This window comes from Cygnus olor, chromosome Z (assembly GCF_009769625.2).
Source record: "Cygnus olor isolate bCygOlo1 chromosome Z, bCygOlo1.pri.v2, whole genome shotgun sequence".
Taxonomy (NCBI): Eukaryota; Metazoa; Chordata; class Aves; order Anseriformes; family Anatidae; genus Cygnus; species Cygnus olor.
The window spans coordinates 54,008,241-54,028,716 of NC_049198.1; the positions used below are offsets into that span (position 1 = coordinate 54,008,241).

Sequence of the window (20,476 nt, forward strand, 5' to 3'; positions counted from 1 at the left end):
CGTTAAAATTACACTCTACTAAAATCTTTTCTATAAACATTGATATTTTGAGGTATGCTCTGCTTCCCTTTCATACACCCTTTGCTGACAGCATGAATGTCACGGTATGCTAAGGTTCTGCTCTTGCTGTCCCAACAATTGATGCTTGTTTAGAGACAGCAGCTTGAGAGGAAGGAGGCTGTGTGAAACTGATGGCACATATGTTATCGGCAAAGATCCTTCCTCTTAAATGCTCTTCTGCATAACATAAAAGGAGTTTGCAGGATTACAGTAATATTCTGAGTTTCAAAAAAATTGAGGGGAAAAAAAAGGTTTTTTTGTTTTTCTTTTTTTATTATTTGATGTTTTCCTCCACAGAATCTTCAGACTATTTTGTGTTCTCCCATCTACAGTGTTTCTGTCACAGCAAAGAAATGCAGTTCAGAGCAGAAGCTAGATGGGATATTTCACTTTAAATTTTAATTGGCCTTAAAAAAAAAATAAAAGTTTTTTTTTTAATATGGTCTTTTTACATCAAAATACAAAGTTTCATCAGAAAATTTGAACCTCTCTTTTTGTTTTACTTCCCTCCTCCAGCTTTGCCTCTTAAAAAAGAGGACAGTTATCACTTTCTTTGTGTTGCGACAGTGTTGGCACAACAGTGTTTCTCTACAGATAAAATGTGTAGGGGACATGTCTCAGAGAGATATTCCAAAAGCCTGTTCCTCCTTGGGAAACACTTTAAATATCTGTGATATGGAGTTGAAGTATCACTTCCACTGTCACCCGAGTCATGGTCCGAGGCACTTCTCAACCTGCTAATAATGAGCCTCACATTGAAACTACAGAGATGCTGGACTGCTAGGTAAATGATACAATACAGTCACCTCTGAAATGTAATGAAACCAAACAGCTGTCTACTCTTGCTATTTATTTTCCCTTGTTCTCTAGCACCTGAAAAAACCTGCCCTGGAAATAATAATGCTTCTTGGTGTCAAACAGCTTGGGAATCTGACAAATGTCAGAGGTGAAGAGATGTTTCCCCTGCCAGGCCCCTTGCCTTGATAACAGAGGAAAGGTCTGTTTCAGCCCCTATTCAAAGTGTTTATTTAATTACTGCATTTCTTCAACATCGGACAAGCCGGCTTCTACAACACATTGACTAACACTTTTGGAAAGAAAAGAGCCTTGTCTTGCTAAATTATGTTTGTTGTGTTGGAACTTATTCAACAAAGAAGAATGGTAAAAGGCTGCAATTGCATTAGAGAACAAATCTAAGGCCAGCTTTCTGGGATCGCTTTGAACTCTCACTCATCATTATTTTATGCATCTGATCTCCTTTGTGCTTATAGAAGGAAGGGAAGAAATGCACATGAATCTTGCCTTTAGGGCTTTTAATCAAAGCTGCAACTTTCCTGATTGCGACAGTGGATTTTCAAGCTCCAAAGCACTTTGGTAAATTCAAATCCCATGATCCTGTGGGCTGTGAACAGAGCTGTCTGAAGCACTCTTTAACAAGATGAGCCTGCTCCCACTGTCAGGAAAGGGAAGTAAGTTTTAGGGCTTCTGGGCTCTCATGGAGCTGCCCAGTGCACGGTGACAAGGCACCGCAGGCTGTGGGTACAGACTTGTGCATGGACCGAGGCCTCCCTCCTCAACCAAAGTGCCCGTGGCAATCACAAACTTCTCAGCAGGCTTTCTTCAGATCCATCTACTGCTGGACCAAGTAACAGAGCAATTTGTGACAGATGCAGCAAAAGAGGCAAAGGGCTGGTCATCTCAGTATGTCCCAACATACAGCACGGCTGCAGCCTCCCAAAACATCAGAGGCACACCTGCTCTGAAATTGTGGGTACCAAACTCAGGCTGAAATTGTGATGAAGCATAGAAAGAGTAAAAGGTTGGATTTGTAGCTCTAGCAGTAACTCAGCCAAGACTTCATTGACCACAAGGCCAAGTTTGGAATTTTTTCCCCCTCTCTGCTACCCTTTCTGCTCCAATGCTACACACTGCCTCCACATTTGTGAGTTTAGATCTCCAGTCAAATGTTGCATACTGATTTGTCACTGTTACTGCTACAGGGACAGCCTCTGCACTGGCTGCCAAACATAAACAAAAGACCCCCAGCAAGCACAGAAAGAATCACAGAATCACTCAGGTTGGAAAAGACCTTCAAGATCATCTGGTCTAACCATCCCCCTACCACCAATGTCACCCACTAAACCATGTCCCTAAGCACCACGTCCAACCTTTCCTTGAACACTCCCAGGGACGGAGACTCCACCACTTCCATGGGCAACCTGTTCCAATGGCTGGCTGCTCTTTCTGAGAAGAAATGTCTCCTAATTTCCAACCTGAACCTCCCCTGGTGCAACTTGAGGCCGTTCCCTCTAGTCCTATCACTGGTTACCTGCAAGAAGAGCCTGACCCCCAGCTCCCCACACCTTCCTTTCAGGTAGTTGCAGAGAGCAATGAGGTCTCCCCTGAGCCTCCTCTTCTCCAGACTAAACACCCCCAGTGCCCTCAGCCGCTCCTCACAGGACTTGTGCTCCAGGCCCTTCACCAGCTTCGTAGCCCTGCTCTGAACACTTTCCAGGGCCTTGATTTCCTTCTTGTAGTGAGGGGCCCAAAGCTGAACACAGCACTTGAGGTGGGGCCCCACCAGATCAGAGTACAGGGTGACGATGTCAGGCAACCTGTCGCGGGCAAAACCCAAAATCGGGCCTGCACCCTATCCAGCGGTCACCGGGTTGCACGTGGGGCGATGTGTCTGCTCGTGTGCCTCCAGCAGCACCAGCCGGCGCTCAGGGACACCAGCACCGCACCCACTCACAGGCTTTCCGCCCGCGCAGCCCGCAGCCGTTACGGCTGTTGGGCGGCGGGGGGTGTGGCCGCGCCCCCGCGGAGCGGGCAGGGCCCGCAGGCGACCCCTCACGGCGGCGCGTGGCAGCGCGGGCGCGCGCGTCACGTTCGCAACGGGGACGGGGCGCGTGCACCAACGGGAGCGCGGCGCGCGGGGAGGCCGGGGCGGGGCTTCCCTGCAGGGGCGGTGCCGCGCGGAGCCGTTGTTCCTTGAGGGACAGCGCGGGCAGCCAATGGGAAGGCGAGAATACAGGCGGCGCGGGGGGGCGGGCGCGGGTCGCTATGGCGACGGGTGGGGGGGGGCTCCTCCCTTTGTGCTGGGCCCGGCGCGCCGCCATGCCGCGCCGCGCCGACAGCGGCACCGCCACGGCCCCGCTGGAGGAGGAATAGAGGAAGCAGCAGCAGCAGGAAGAGGAGGAGGAGGAGGAGGAGGAGGAGGAGGAGGAGGAGAGGCCGCCGCCGCCGCCCGATGCCGCCGCCCCGTCCCGCGGAGCTGCATGGACGGGCATGGGGAGCGCTGCGCCCTCCCGCGCCGCCGGGGCTGAGCCGCCGCGCCACCCGCCGCCCGCCGGCCCGGGGCTGCCGCCGCCGCCGCCGCTGCTGCTGCTGCTGCTGCTGCTGGCCGCGCTGCTGCTGGCCGCGCTGGCGCCGCGAGCAGGTACCGCCGGACAGCGCCGTGCCCGGGGGCGGCCTGCGGGGGTGCGGCGGGGGCTGCCCGCCCGGTGCGGGCCCGTCCCGTGACGTGAGCAGGCGGGGGAAACGGGGCGAGCCGGGGGGCGGTGTGCGGCTGGGGGGCGCGGGGGGTACGTGCCCCTAACGCCAACCCCTGCGCTGTCACCCCGGCCTCCCTCCGCTGCTCACGGCCCACGGGTTCGGGAGCGTTTCAGTGAGGCTGCTGAATCAGCCCGGGGTTATCTCGCTTCGACGACCCCCGCAAAAAGTGGGAAGTGGTGTGAAGACAGCGGTCTCTGAGGGGAGGGGAGGGAAGGGAGTATGCGCTACATATATCGCGTTTTCCCTCTTGGGAAAATATGGTACTGGCTTTTTCTCCCCTTTGTCTTATTATTGAATTACACCATAAGAGGTATTGCTATTGCGGTGTATGGATCCCTTAGCCAGCAACTTGAAGTTCAAACTCTGGGTTTTCCCACTCTTTAATCCCAGAAAGCAAGCAGTGAAGCTATGGTAGTGCCAGACAAATAAAGCAAATCGAGCCGATGGCTTGCCCGCTCCCCCAGGTGTGTTATGTGTGTGGGGGGTGCTTCGTTCAGTCCGTCTCTGTCTAAACCCGGATCTCTTGCCACCTTTACCACATCCTTCTCAGGCGCAGGATTCTGTTTAAAAGGTTCAGTAACCATGTAAACAACTGAAAAATTAAATGGAGACTTGCATATTGACTAAGTGATTAACTTAAGCACAGTATTGAATCATCACCTTGATATCATCTGGAAAGAAATGCTGGGCTCGTACTTTGCTGGAGTTAATGCTTTTAATCCGTTGTTTGCTATTGTCTAGATGGAAATGAAGTCATGCTTGGGTCATCTCAGCCTTTCAAACCTCTTTATTGCTGTCTTTCTGCCTCATAACCTTTTTTTTTTTTCTCTAATACAGTGTTTTCTCAGCAAGCAAGCACTGTAATCTGTCTTCAAGATGTTTTCTTCAGCTCGTGTGTGTGTAGAACAAGATTTTGCTATGCCAGAGGTTTGCTTGAATTTTTCTACCTTCTGTTTTGTGCTTAGGTGACTGCCAGCTGCAAACACCTTGTCAAATTCAGAAGTGCACCACTGATTTTGTATCCTTAACTTCACATCTAAACTCAGCTCTCGATGGCTTTGATTTGGAGTTCTGCAAGGCCCTGCGAGCATACTCTGCCTGTACTTATCGCAATTCCAAAGTATGCCGTGGAAACCTGGTCTACCATTCTGCAGTGCTTGGGATCAGTGACCTCATGAGCCAGAGAAACTGTTCCAAGGATGGACCCACGTCCTCCACCAACCCCGAAGTAACCCACGATCCCTGCAATTACAGTGGCCACACAGGAGCCAGTGAACATCCTGGAGGGGAGAAAACTACCCCTACGTACCTATTTTGTGGCTTGTTTGGTGATCCTCATCTGAGGACTTTTAAGGATCACTTCCAGACATGCAAAGTAGAAGGTGCTTGGCCTCTCATAGACAATAACTACTTGTCAGTGCAAGTGACGAATGTGCCTGTGGTCCCAGGATCCAGTGCTACTGCTACAAATAAGGTATGGATTGTTCTTAAACACTGTGTATGCATGCAGAAGTAGAAGGCCAGGACAGTAGAGTAAGTCACTCGTAACAGTTAAAGGAGTGTTGCAGCTTGAGAATCTTCAATTAGGTAGTCTGAGAAATTAAAACTGCTAGGCTCCTCTTCTGGAAAAATTGCTTCTTTTCTCAGAAATAAAGCAGCTCCTTTTCTTCCCCAGGCTCCACCCTCCTTCCCCCTCTCCCCCCTCCCCTCACCCCCCCCCCCAGATTCACCGTACATATCACAATATAAACATTTAAGAATAATAAATTTGATCTTCAAAACAGGTGTCAAATTGCAGCATCTGTTTCCCTGCACTAGATAGAAATTTTAGGCAAGGAGAAGGGAAAGACAGTCTTTGCTTTTCTTAAACTCTGTAAGTTGTATAGCCATAACGGTAGAGAACAAAAAAACATTGACAAAGTGGCAAACATATGATTACCAAGATGTTGAGGATTCAGAGCAGGGAGAAGGAGGGGAACTGCAGAGAACTGAGAGGAGGTAGCAAAAAAATTACATTAACGCCAAATGGTTGTTAAAAGGTTTTAGTGCGCTGGCTCTAGAAAGAAGCAGCAGCCTGAAAATCCTGCCAAGAGTATATATACCTTTTCAGACAGGCGAGGCTTAAAATGGCTATCAGCCGAACCACTTCAATTGGCTAGAGAAGGAAAATGTGTATTGATAGCATATGTCATTTCCTTCTTTTAAGAAGAATACTTAGCTAAAATACTTAGCTCTTTCTGCCAAAGGCAGATAACAGATATACCTACAGAAGGAAGATGAGATAGAGCATGAGCCTTGCTGGGATGTCCTTAGATTTACCTTGAGTCTGGGGTAAAAAAAATGCTCTGAACTTTTGAAGGTAGCTTTCCATTAGTAAATGGAATGACTTGAATGTACGTTTGAAGCTGATGCTGCCACCTGCCTTGTTTGCTTTTTGGAGTGAAATAGCCTTTGTTTCCACTGTGGTAGTGTAGCTCTTAGAGCCTAATATACCTTGATCCTGCAAGTACAAGATTATTTCAAGACTATCTGTACTGGGGAGTTTTCACTGTATTGTTAAGTTCAGAGGTAGGTGGGAGGGAGCACATTTTCCAAGGAGATGACTGTGCAGTATTATTAATCAGTGAAAATCAGTCATGTCACTGCATTTCTGTTGGGTTCTGAGATACTGATGTATGTAATGCTTATATCAGTGAAGCAAATTTTGGCATTTGAGGGAGGGCAAAGGTTGGACCGATACACTACTGAAATTCAAAATCACCTTTTCCTAACTTGTTATTGTTCTGCAAACAGTCTGTATTGTAAGTGAGTTCTTAAGGACTGTAAAATGAAGGAACGAGGCTACACTGAATATGCTTTGCAAAAGAGACTTACACTTAGGTCCCTTGAAATCTGCTGTGGCTTTTTTTGCAAGATGCTGAAGTACAAGGAAGTTCCATTTCATATCTGCAGTAAGCTTCTTCTCTCAGTTTTGATAAGTTTTGCAGAAAGTTCTTTATTTCCTTACTTGTAAAGGTAAAACTTGGGAGCCTTTCTGTGCACAAATAGTGTGGCTGGCCAGAATGGGATGGTAGTAGATACATGATGATATCTTAACATTTTACTGGCTACATTCTAGATGTGATTGACTACAGTAGCATGCTATGCTGATAAATGTATTCTCATGCAGATAACTAAGAGGAGAACTTAGGGAGATAAATACCTGTACATACTGAGGAGAAGTACATGTATCAAAGAATCTATCTTCTGTCTTTGCTTCTACTCTCAATGGTTTTTGTTTTATTTTTGATCTGGCATTCTGGAAAAGGTGATAATATATATTTTTTTTTTCTTATAATCATGGTTCAATATTCCTGCAGGTGTACAGATACAGCTGACTACAGAAACAATTAAATGAAATAAGAGGTATGACATAGGATATCAGAAATGTGTTTAATAGTAGCCTCTGTTACGTGGTATACAGTCCTTGAGTATTTCCTTTCTTTGGCAGGTAATCAAAATTTTATCAGTTCACCTGTTTGTGGAAAATGAAGGTTTTTGAATGCACAAGTAATTTAGCAAGATAAATTTCAATACCTCCAATGCATTGTCGTCTTAACTCCTTGATTTCTTTATGAAGCAGACTATTATAACATATACAGCAAAGGCTTGTTAAAATTGCACTACCAGTATTGCACTGATGCCTGTAACATTTTCACTGCAAGTGCTCCACTTGGTGATGGTGGAATGTCTGCTGCTGGAAGTACTTTCCTTATTTTGGCCGTGGGTACATAGCTTAAGGTATCCTTAAAGAGCTACCAAAAGAATTTCAGTGAATTTTATTTACAGAGTATTTCCTCCTAGCTTAAAGCACGCAGATCCATTGTTTGCCTTCTCCATAAGAAAAGCTTCCAGAATGCTGTGCATCATTAGTCTTGTTTTCGTCATAGCCATTATTTGGATATGTCTTTAATGGGAAATAATAACAAAGGTTTATACTGATCTTAAATTATGCAGAAACCAAAGCAAATACTAAACTGCTAACTAGCCTACTTCAACCACCCTAGAGCAGACTTAATGAAAACAAAGACAAAAAGAATAGAGGTTTTAGTTTATCCTGAATGCCCATTTATTAGGGAAAGTAATTTAAGCAGCCATAGGAATGAAATGTTGTATCCTCATCCTATATACAGTATGCTTGTGAAAATGGCTTACTATCATTTAGCCTTATAGGTGGTTATTGCGTTCAGATTTATCATAGCTTTCTGGTGTACCAAGTTTTAAGGAATCAGCAAAAATTTGGCAATTTTTTGGTAGGTGTTTTGCATATTTCTGTTGCCCATAGTAAGGACATCTGTTTATCCAGAGTGAACAAAGCTATTGTATATTCTGTGGTCCAGATGAAACTTGCAACTTTTTTGGGTTTTGTTTGTTTGTTTTGTTGTTGTGTTTTGTTGTTGTTTTTTTTAGCTGGTCTGTTCTGTTTATGTCTCTTGGCATAGGATTGCAAGGCCTTTCAGAATGATAATAAGGGATTGTCACCAAGTAACTGGACTTAGGTCAATTTCTTTCTGGCAGACTTCTGTATGAGTTTTGTGTAGGTTGTTGGCATTTTTATATCTGACTTCCTCCAGCTGTAGACACAGAGCTCTGCAGACTTTGAGAGGCTTTCTGAGAATGGATGTAGGGGGCTGTAGAGGGAGCAGGTAGGAAGTATGTTGGAGAATGCGTTAAATAAAACACTTTATTGTGTGCTTTATATAAGGGCTACAAGGCTTCCATCAATATGACAGCTGTTCTCTGTATCACTAGTGCAGTTGTCCCAAATAGCAAATGGAGCAGGGATACTTGGGCTTCCCTACCAAAAACTTTCCTTGCTTGCAGTAATTGGAAATTAACTAGTTTTTCTTATCTAGGTGCTTTGTAGTGGATAGATTGAGAGTGAGAGAGTGAATGGCAGGACGGAGAAACTAAAACAAATTGGCTGTGGAAAACAAAGAGCTCTTACTGCAGTGGATTTACTGAGCGTACAGATTTTAACCTGAGGATCGGCTGTGTTAGTCGGGAAGTGTTCCTTTTCTCAGAGTCAAAACTCTTAAATAGTTCTTTTGTACCATGGTTTCTGTTGTTTTTCAGGAGAGCAGTGCAGACTGAATACTTTGTACTTACTTTTCAAGTAATATTAAAATGCTTGCCTTCCAGTTACCCTTCAGTTGTTCTTAAGTGGGAACATCAGATAACCAACCATGTGTGATTAATTCTTTCATCTTTATAGACATTCTTCCTATTGGTAAGGTAAAGTTGAATTTGGCTTTATTTCTCAGAAGTATGTGCTTCAGTTTTGTTGGAGGACATCAGTTAAAAGCTGCTTTGTCCATGAGGTGAAGCTGATTCCACTTCCTAGTATCTTACAGTGTTTCATTTCAGTGATTGAAGAATGGAGAGGACTGCGAGCGGAAGGGGAGAGTGAAGGGCCTGGGGTTTTGCAATCCATGCAGGGTAGAGCTGTTCTTGGGCATGTAGTTGGGCATAAGCCAATCAAATGATTCAGCAGGTAGCTGTGCACAGCTTGAAAATGCAGGTGCAGAAGCACCTGCAGTGGATTTGGGATATTTCTGAAAGGTAAAGGCCTGACAGTGCCTTTAAGACAAGCCCTCTGTTCTCATGGCAAGAGCCTCTTGCCTGTGCCTCGACTAGACTCTCCAAACAGTTAGCTGTTGAATGTCCCCTGAGCTGTGTCTGCACTGCAGTTAGGGCAGACTGAAACCTCCTCTCAGGTTTAAACAGTATGACAGGTTCTAATTCAGAATCCTTTTCATGCATTACAACTATAAATCTACACCTGTTGGTGTGCTTTATTTTTCTGTACCTGTTTTTTTTTTTTTTTTTTTCCATGAATAGTCATCTTCATAGAAGACAAGGTAGAAGAAATAATAAACTTCTACTGTGCAACTGTGGTTAGGGCAGATTGGTGCTTTGTTCCTAGTAATCTTTTGACCATAACCAAATGATGGTTAGTTCACAGCATGTGAAAAGAAGTAGGGTTTTTTGTTGTGAATAACGATGGATGATAGAGAAGCTCATGAGAAAGGGATGTTGGCACCATCCTGGCAGCGAATGTAGTTTTGAGGTTAGCTTCTTAGGCAGAGGCTGCAGAAGAAGATACTGTCTGCTGGGTGCTGTGTTTTTTGGTTTGAGGGATTTCCTCCATGCTGTACAGAAGATGCAGATGAGCTCTTTGGTCTTGTGTTTGCTCTTGGAACTCAGACTTGTCAGGGAAATGCAAAGCTTCATTTCTGACACAATTTCTTGCATCTATCTCAAGCCTTAGCTCTGTGCTTGTGTATTCAGCACATTCCTTGTGATCCTGTCCATCAGGAAAGGTCATTTAAATCTGTCATGGACACATTCCCTATGTGCGAAGCTTTCCTAGGGTTACTTTGATGTGCAGCACTGTTTGGGACAGTCTCAGAAGAACAACACAGAAAAACAGCCACAGCTTTCCTGGGCTTGTTACTCTCTCACTGCAGTGGAGGGAGAGGTCCACTTGAAAAAAAGAGGTAGAATGTTTTAGCTACTGTTCACATTGCTGTAGGAAGTAAAATTGTGGGTAATTCTGAAATCAATTAACACTAGGTGTGAAATGGTTCTTCAGTGATTTATGAACAGTAACTTTGAGAAATGCTTTCCTAAGTGATCTTGTCTTTCTTCTTGGAAATCCAGTGCTGAACTACGTCTTGTATTCAGATCGACTTCCTTTTTATTTCCGTTGTGCATGGAATCCATGCACCTTCTCCTCTGAAGTAATCAACATGTCACGATAAAATGTTACATGGTGCTGCTGTGGGTGACCAGCAGTCTGAAGAGGGATTGCAGTATTTTGCTTTGTAATATCCCCAGCCCTCATTGCTTCCAAGAATTTGGCCCCAGCAGCATTCCTGAAGCAGTCCTTAAATCTTTCCTGCCCTGCCCCAAGACCTCTTGCCTTCACGTCCCTGCACCCCAGTATGCATGAGAGAAGCAAAATGTCTTTTGGACTTGCTGATGTCCTTGAGCTACAGCTACTTCAGCTAATGGTGCACCACAGAACATGGGTATATGGAGAAGAGAGCTTCTGCTGCCTAGTGCTGTCTGATGGGCTGAGCAGTTATTAACATTTGGGAAGCACCTTTTGGTTTTGTTTCATCCAGAAAGGCATGCCATGCATCTTAAAATGCAGTAGCATGTGATGTAACCTGAAATTAGGATGTTGAATCCAAATTTTACAATGAATCCTTTCGGGTTTACTTTATTAAATCTCTCTAGTTCTACCTTTTGGCATGGGCCATTATTCAGGTGGTTTTCTTTGGGTGATAGTTGGTTTCTGAGATCAGTGCACATGATTCACACCTGTTGCGGGCCTCAGGAAAGAGAAGCTGTGAAAATTTCAGTTGCAGATTGGAAGGTTATTTAATGCACTGGGTTTTAAAAAATATATCATTTTAATTATATGTATATATGAACTCTGAAAGCTTTTGGATGTCATTGCAAGAGCATTTCAGAAATGTCTGGTACACTAGGGAGTTGTCTACCTACGAACTCTTAAAAGCTACCTTACACATATCACATAAAGTCCTTCACTGGCTTCCCAGGGATATTTGAAGACCACTGATCTAATATCATAAAACTTTCTGCTGAAACAACATCTACCTATTCTCCAGTGCTTGATGAAATTATTACTAAGCCATCGGGGCTGTATTTTTCTTGAGTTTCCTTCAGATCTTTCCAGAGTCACTGCTTGCTCAGTAGGTCATGTCACCTTCTTGCATGTGATACTTCATGTGTGTTTTCTAATATCTGGATGAACTCTCTTTTTTCTGTCAGCCTCTTTCCTGAGGAATTTTGCCTGCAGTAGGCATACAAATAAGCACATGCTAAACTCGTTTGAGAAAGGAAAAAATATGACATAGTCAAAAATGTCACATTGAAAACTTAAATGGGAAAAGCTTTGCAATTAAACTTGCCTCATCTCCTTTTGCAACAAGCTCTTCAATATCCCTCGGTACCAAGTTATAAGGTTGAGGTAGGAACTGGTGAGATAAGGGAAGGACCTTAGCCTGGGCAGAGAGAGAATGGGTTCAGAGCAGCCTTGATGAGAAGCAGCTGGGGCTGTTTGTTTATGAGAAGCTCAACATGAGCTGTCAATGCGCATCTGCAGCCCAGAAAGCCAACTGTGTCCTGGGCTGCATCCAAAGAAATGTGGCCAGCAGGGTGAAGGAGGTGATTCTCCCTGCTCTCGTGGGACCCTACCTGGAGCACTGCATTCAACTCTGGGGCCCCCAGCACAAGAAGGTCATGGACCTGTTAGAACAAGTCCAGAGAAGGGCCATGAGGATGATCAGAGGCCCGGAGCACCTCTCCTATGAAGACAAGCTGAGGGAGTTGGGGTTGTTCAGCCTGGAGAAGAGAAGGCTCCAGGCAGACCTTACAGCAGCCTCGCAGTACCTATGAGAAAGCTGGAGAGGGACTTTTTGTCAGAGATGTAGTGATAGGACAAGGAGTAATGGTTTTAAACTGAGAAGGTAGGTTTGGATTAGATATAAGGAAAAAATTCTACACTCTGAGGGTGGTGAGGCACTGGCACAGGTTGCCCAGAGAAGCTGTGGATGCCCCATGCTTGGAAGTGTTCAAGGCCGTGTTGGATGGGGCTTTGAGCAACCTGGTCTGGTGGGAGATATCCCTGCCCGTGGTGAAATTAGATGATCTTTAAGGTCTCTTCCAACCCAAACCATTCTGTGATTCGATGACCTTACTGATCTCTGGTTGTATTGATCTGGCTGATGGATTAGATCAATATGATAGGACAGAAAATACAATTTCCAAACTTAATGTCTTGAGTCACAATGTTTAAATATGGTTGTTCATGGCAAGTCTTAATGGTCTCTTTGTTGATTCTCTTTAGGAGGCATCCGGCATCCTTGCAAAGTATGTGGGGACCTTTGTTCACTTAGGTGTTCATCCCTCATTCAGTATGAAGCATTATTGCTGATTTTGCCTTAGGGTGAAAGCTTGTGTTCTCCCTCTCTGTCTCTGAAGTTGTTTGCATTTTGTTCTTTCAGAGGTAGGAGTTTTGGAGAGAAGACTTAGATGCTTCCTGGTAGATTTTGCTAGGTCCCTTGCTTAACTGTTCTATGAAGTAGCCAGTTCTGTCTGTCATTAAAACCATTACCTCTTGTTAACTCCAGATTTGCTCTGTTGCTAAGCAGACGTGGAGCTTTACTTCTGTGGAAAAGTAAATCATTCTTCCTTTGCAAAGCAACACAAAAGTGTCCCAGAAAGTAGCTTCTTTGTCTGAGCAGGCTGAGATAGAAATCTGTTTAATTGAAACTGTTATATAAAATACAACACCTGATTTACTTCATGAGGCCCTGGATTATGTGCAGAAGTACTATTGGCTTTTCAAATCTCAAGTATCTCTTCTCTAGGTTGGTGAGTTTACTTCAACAAGCATAAAGATGTGAGGTGGTCTTTACAACAAGAAGTGTGCTTGAACATTTTCTGAATCTTGATCGTAGGCATTCAAGCTTCACTTAGCTGCGGCTCACAGATATGTTTACCAGATCACTTGGCTGATGACAGTCTCGAACTAGCTGTATAACTGATTAAAGCAAAGGAAAACTGTTTGAAAATTCCAGACAGCACCAGCAAGAACATATGGAATGAAAATAGCTAGTGCTGTCAGTGTGGGTGAGAGACAGACACAGACTGAGTGTGTCAACTAACCAGGACGTGCCAAATACTGAAGAACAATGCAGTACTGTTTAGAGTACGTCTGCATACTCCAAAGGAGGAATTATTGCAGTGGAAGGAGGGAAAAGGGTAGACTTTTGTCTTTTACAACTGGCATGGAGGGGTGAGGCTAAAGAGATTAGAGGTTTTATTCAAATTGTCTGTAGTGCAGCTGTTTATTTAACCTCTAGCTCTGACTTCAAAGCAGAGTGGTAGGAAACAAAAGCTGTTGCGCAGAAGTGTGCAGGGTAAGTGAAATTATAATGTGAGGTTGCTATAAAGTAGATTTTAAGGAAAATTGTAATGTTAATTTGAAATACCTTCTAATGTGTTTTGGAGTACTCTGAATCTTGTGGCACAGTGCTTAAATGATAGACTAAGTAATTTTGATGTAATCAATCAGTCAAGGATGAAAATAATGAAAAATATTTATTTTTGGTACAAAATATCCTTTGACCTTTTCAAGAAATCACTATCTCGTCTGCTTCAAAACTGTAAAGGAAGAAGCATCTCTGTTTGTAACATTTCTATGTGATTCCTCAGTGTACTTTTATTTTTGAAAAAGCCACTAGGCACTCTGAATTTGGTCTGCCACATAGCCTGTTTATTCCCTTCAAGTAAGACTGGAGGACCTACTCTTTCCTTTATGGCATATTCAAATAAGTGCTAAGGTTTGAAAGGTCAGTCATAATCTTAAAAGACTGAGTAATTGCTTTGTACTTGTGGTTTTTATGTTGGAACTCACCCTTCAAAGGCATGGCTTGGAGTATCTCTCAGTGTTGCTTTGGTTCTCCATCAGCACATTACCTAGCAGCAGCAGACTGAAGTGTCAAATCTCCCAGCTGCTGGGACTGATGAATCCAGGAGCCATAAGCACTTACATGACTAGTTGTTCTTCCTGCTCGTGCATCTCATCTCAGTGCATGTAGCGTTGGTGGCTGATACAGCACCAAATACATCCATGCCTTTACAGCAGTCTCACCCTGCTAATCCTGGCAACACCTCCAGGAAGTGACAAGTCCCCGTCAGAGGTCACACAGTCACTGTGAAAGAAGTGGTGAGAATATTGTGGGTGAGGGAAGCTGAATTCTTGTGGTCCTTTCTGTGCTTTCATGCAGTTCAGTCCAGTTCTGCTCTGGCGGCTAGTAGTGCAGGAATTATTTGGCACATACACTCCACTGCGATTGCAGGATGCATTCCAAAGTGTTAAGAAACCATCAGGCAAGAGGGAGTTGTGATGCTTGATTAAATACAAGCTTTTTCCTTTCCTGACCTTGTTGCAGTTACCACATGCTAATAGTGTTGCTTCCAGGCCAAGTTAAGAACAAATTTAACAATTGCCACCTGGGAAAATATTGCTTTAAGCATGTGTGCAGGCTGTTTTCTGCTTAGCATGAGTGCGGATAAGTGTCAAGGTCTGGACTAGTGGGCAGTCCCAGAAAATCTCAACTGCAAAATGGAAAAGTGATTCAAATGACTTTTTTTTTTTCCCATGATCACTAACCTTTTTTTTTTTTTTCTTCTCTCTCCCCTCCAGATAACTATTATCTTTAAATCATACCAAGACTGTACGGATCAGAAAGTATACCAAGCAGTGACTGATGACTTGCCTGCAGCTTTTGTTGATGGTACAACAGGTGGAGGCGATGGGAACACCAAGAGCTTGCAAATTGTGGATAAAGTCAATGGCAAATACATCGAAATGCATGCCAGATATATTGGGACCATGGTGTATATACGTCAGCTTGGGCGCTACTTAACGCTGGCCATTCGCATGCCTCAAGAGTTGGCCATGGCCTACGAGGAGAGTCAGGATCTGCAGCTGTGTGTGAATGGTTGCCCTTCAAGTGAACGTATAGACGATAGTGGCCACTTGCCTTTACCCGTGAGGGGCCAGTTGCTCCCTCAGGTAGGCACTGCTCATCCCCGGTCTGTGTACACACTGGAAACTGCCACCACCAAATGCAACGAGAAGATGCTGGTGAAGGACATCTATTTTTACTCATGCGTGTTTGACCTGCTTACCACTGGTGATGCTAACTTCACGGCTGCCGCTCACAGTGCCTTGCAGGATGTGGAGGCATTGCACCCCAGAAAAGAGCGCTGGCATATCTTTCCCAGCAGCAGAGGTGGTGCTGTGGGCAAGGGTAGCAAATTCTTTGTCAGTCTTGGACTTGTGTGCTTGATCCTTGTTGTGTTTTTGTAGGTGGTGGTGTTTTTTCTTTGTCTATTACAAAGTTTTGAAATATATATTGTCATAATATATTGAGTAAAGATGAGTATATATGTATATACAATGTATATGAAGGGATGTTTTGTCTTGGGACACCCACCAGATTGTACATACTGTGTTAACTGTTCTCATGTATGTTGGATGTAGTATTCTTTGTATCTATTTGTTTTGCAGTTGGTGAAATGTTTTATAATGTCCCTGCATTGGGACCTGATAGAAAGCACTTTATTTTTTATATATTAAATATTTATGTGTGTATCTGAGTAACTATATTATACATATACAAATGTACATACAGTACTCAGTGCTCTGCCTAGCTACTGCTTGGTTTAACAGATTTTTTTACTGTATTAATTCATGGGGATATTTTCTACACTTTCTCTTACTGTAGAGACAGCACCTCTCTTGTCCTGTAATGATGTCCGTATTTTACTGGGTTCCCTAGTTAAAATAATTTAGAAAGGAATCATGTTTGTCCTAATGGTCCTCCCTTCTTTGGAGGGAGAGAGTGAAGTGCTTCCCATTAGCTCAGAAGACCATCTTGTACAACATGATTTACAGAACCTTCTATGTAATTCTGACATTTCCTACTTCCATGGCATGAGTTTCAAAATAAGCTAAGTGAATGTGTTCGAGTGAGACTTACGTAGCTTTGTAGAGCCATTGGAGAGATGATTTTGAAAGATACTAACGGTGTACTTGTGTAAGCATGTAACATTTCCTCTTCAAAGTAGCTGCTGCAGATGGTTCTGCCCTGGAAGGTTAAGTCATTCTGCACTTAGGTGTTAATTATATCAGTATATTAAAAAGGGGGGAGGGAAATGAGGCACCTGACTGCTGTTACTGAGGAACTAGGAGAAGAACGATTTGGTGGCTTAAAGGCTGGTTTTACATAGTGCCTTAATCTGCTGCAAGAAACTGCAGTGTTAGTGCATGCTACAGTAACTCCAGCTCCAAGACAGGCTTGTTTCCCTCTTGAAACTATTCATCTGAGGTTCGTTGGACTGATGCATTAGCCTTGCTCTGGGAATAAGACCCAAGTAGCATTTGCCTTTGCTAAAAAAAATTGAGCTTGTGTTTGCTTTGGTGGAGGGAGATGGACTTCATTCATGCAGCGAAAGCTCTTGTTTTTTATGAAGGCTGTTCTGGCAGGGTTAGGGGTTATTGACTGGTATGGGCAGCAGTTGTCTTCTCAAATGAACTAATTTATTCCTTTTTTGTATGTGTAACCATGTGTAGGTGTTATTCTGGGAATACTTGAGATGGAAATAGTCAGAACTGAGTTAAGACAGAATGTGAAAATTTGTTCTAGGCTAGATCCATTGGCAGCTTGTTCTGTCTGTCTAACTGTCTGATGTTTGAGCTGATGTCTGTGCTGTTTGAGCTGAGTTAGACTTAGGGTTTTATGCTGTGTCTGATTATGCGGTTCCCAGAGTTGCATCTGGTGGTGACAGGCTTCTCGCTGTTTTGTGTGGCTGAGCTTCCTCATCACTGCACTGAATTTAAAGGTCACGTGGCTGAGAGCTGATGGACAAGCCCAGCATTGCTGCGGTGATGCATGTACTTTTGGGGAAGACACTATAAACTGAATAATTCCTCTCCCTAGGTCCTGTGTGTATATACATATATACTATATATGTATATGAGCATTGAGTTGTGAGCCTCTCAGGTAAATAGTATTTCAGAAATGTAATACTTCCCCTAAAGAGTTTTCAATTTTCTTCTTCCTGCTGTGGGGATTTCTTGAGAAAATGTTATTTGCACATGTTCGTTCTTGACGTCTGCCATCGCCAAGAGAACTTTAGTTAATGCCAAACATGGATATTTTGAAGCTAGTGGATGTTCTCTGGAGAGAACTTAGGCTTACAGGGAACATTGTGGTGTGTTTTTTGTGTTTTTTTTTTTTTTTCCACATATGCTCCAAATGGTTGTCTTTTAGAAGGCTGCAGATTTTATTTTCATGCTTGGAAACCCCAAATTGTGTCAGTCTTTATAAAGTCTTTTAGATACAGTTCATAAATATACCAGTAAATATATGTTAGCGTGAAAGAGTGACTGTGCAGTGTGTAAATACTTTAAATTATTATGATAGAAGAATAAAGTTGCCTGCCCTGCTGAGGAATGACTGTGATGTGGTGTTAGTGACCCCTGGTGGGGTGCAGGTAAACTGGGAATATGGGTTAACCCACTGGGCAGGCAATCTATAAGCAAAGCCCTGATTTATTTCCTAGCCATCCTTTGTTGCACAGGAATGTGGTGAGTGCCATTGCCATACTGCCTGGCAGATGCCTGTTCCTCCTCTGCTAGATAAGCTGCATAGTGAAATCTATGACCAGCCACTGCAGTCCATGCCAGTTTATTGAGGGCACTGTGTGGGAAGCCAACAGCAGGAACCATCTCTTCAGGATCCCACTTGCACACTTTGCAGTGTTTGCAGAGGTACTCAGAAGAGCTTTTAACATGGTGGTCCTGATACTGAGTTCATCTTGATGGGTCTTTAAAAAATCCTCTTTAAAAGTTACTGGAGAGCTCTCAGATCAGAATAATCTTGGAAGAGAAAATTATCTGCTGTGAAACTGAAGAGGAAACAGACATCAAAAGCATGAAAGGTACAAAAGAGTCCATAAGACTAGATAACTTTGTATAACAAGATGATTTGGTACATGGAGCTGTAATATTTCAGCTGCGAGGCTAATCACAGTTTGAAGGAAAACTGAAAGCACCAAAGCTTGCAAAGTTGTATCAGACGCTAAGAATAAACACAATGAATATTGTTTTGCTAGGCTTCTGTTACAGTTAGAATTTGAGGGGTACGAGGTAGATAGGTCTTTGAAATGCTTTGTGGAAACAATGGCTGTAGGAAGCAAAGGGAGCTTAAAATATGTTTATGTTCAGTGTACATGAGAGAAGGCCTTCATATCTGTAAGAGCTTATTTTCAAATGTGTCGTTTACCACAACAAGCTCTGCAGAAGACAATATAGCTTTATCGTCAGTAATTTAATACAACAACTAGTAAGCTATTGCTGAAGCTTTCTTTGTCTTTAAAAGTGTAGCTGATGATTTGGATGTCAGTGGCTTACTTAAAAGATTATTTTGAGTCTCTTCTAGAACATTTTTAACCAGAGTATTTCCTAATCCTGTGCTAGCAGAGCTCTTAACAGCAGCTGAGGATAGTTCTCTGTAGTTGGGACTGATGACTTCCCTAGGAAGCATGTCACAGAACTGAGCAGAGTACTGGGTGCTTAATCTTTCATTTTTGTATATACGTATGGTTTCTGAAGGAAGCCTCGCCTTACGAAAGGAAATGGTACACTCAACTGACTGTCAAACCAAAAATTGTCTTTTTCTCTCCCACTTTTCATGTCCTAGAAAACCTGGTTGGAAGAATAGTCTGCATAGAGCACCTATTAAGTGGGACACAACCTCATGAAATGCACTGTCCGAGAACAATCTGTCTTTCAGCTGAGTTAGGCCCTCCAATATGTAAGCGCATTAGTGCATTTCCTTTGAAATTGATGCTGTTCTGCCAGAAAATAGGTCCCCAACTATTTACAGTCGCTTACCTTAGTGTTATGGATACCATGTGTTTGTTTTATGGGTTTTGAGGATGTGGAGTGGCTATTTGCTTACTTATACCCTCACTGAAGCAAGCAATGTTGCAAGCTTTGCCCCACCTCATGAGTGTTTTATTAGGGGACATATTTAAGAAAACAAACAAACAAACGGCTTGTGGCTTTCCTCTCTTGTGAGACTCATAGCACAGTTTGAAATCTTGCATTCATTTTCTTCTTCATGTAAGTATAGCTGAAGTTTTACAGTGAAGCTTTCATGCTTTGGGTTCTTTTAATTCCCATGTGTGTCTTGATTGATACAAAGTGTATTCCTTTCTGTCTTTCCCTATTCTGTCTATTCCCTATTCTACAGCTATTAAAGACTGCTACATATAAAAAGCCTAGACGTGACTAGTAATGACTCCTTTTTTTTGAAAGGTGTTCTATGTTGTTGTTTACAAGCTAAACTTTCTTCTGCGTCATGCTGTTAGTTCTCTTCATCCATATTCCAAACAACTGAAAATTATGTGGGCCAGTGTTGTTTATTAGATTTTATCATTCTTATTAATTAGCTTGTTTTAGGGAGCAGCATAGCCACAGATCAAGTACAGGTATGCAGGTAAATTTGTGATGTTGCTGGAAAACAATTGTAGCTGATCTGGTTCAGAATTCTTTTAATCTGGCTATGTTTGTAAACCAGACTTCATTGAATTAAAAGCTGCTGATTAGTAAGTCAACTGACAAATAAGACTGATTAGAGACTTTGGGTACATCATGCCGGGGTAATCTTCAGAGCTGATATCTAGCTATAAAAAAGACTTCTACCACATGTGGATTGTCAGTAGTTTTATTTATAAGAATTATTTTCATGATTATTGCAGTTTTAAAGTTTAATTTCCACTTTTTTTTTTCTCTTACACCATAACAGTAGAACTACCCTGTATATATAGGCAATGCGTAGTTTTTATTGATTACAAACATGTGATGAAGGCTGGATCTACAAAAGATTCTATACACCTAGTTGGTGTGTGAAGTATTTAAATCCAAAACAGATTCACAGCCTTCTCAGCTTGAATCCAGAGGTTTCTCTAGGTTCTGTACCTCTCTGTTTTATTAATCCAGTAAAGTCCCTCGGGGTGGCTGTATTTTTGCCACCAAGCAGAGTAAAATAACATAGTCTTGAGGGTTGTGCCTGCACCCTACCCAGATTCACGTGGTTCATCTGCCTAGTTTACTTAACAGGGCTTTTTTGGCAGGTAATTGACCTGCTCACTCCTCATGCTTGGCAGATGATGGTAGGAGTTGCTGGCAAGCTGAAATTCCTCCTCT

At 43.2% G+C, this 20,476-nt stretch overlaps 1 protein-coding gene across 1 annotated transcript; it reads left to right on the plus strand.

The window, feature by feature from the left end:
* Positions 1-3,113: 3,113 nt before the first annotated feature.
* On the plus strand, positions 3,114-19,551 carry RGMB (repulsive guidance molecule BMP co-receptor b). The gene is made up of 3 exons (XM_040541584.1): positions 3,114-3,499; positions 4,581-5,089; positions 14,900-19,551. Exons 1-3 carry the CDS (start codon positions 3,349-3,351, stop codon positions 15,566-15,568), a joined length of 1,329 nt encoding a protein of 442 aa, XP_040397518.1. The 5' UTR covers positions 3,114-3,348; the 3' UTR covers positions 15,569-19,551.
* The last annotated feature ends 925 nt before the right edge of the window (positions 19,552-20,476 follow it).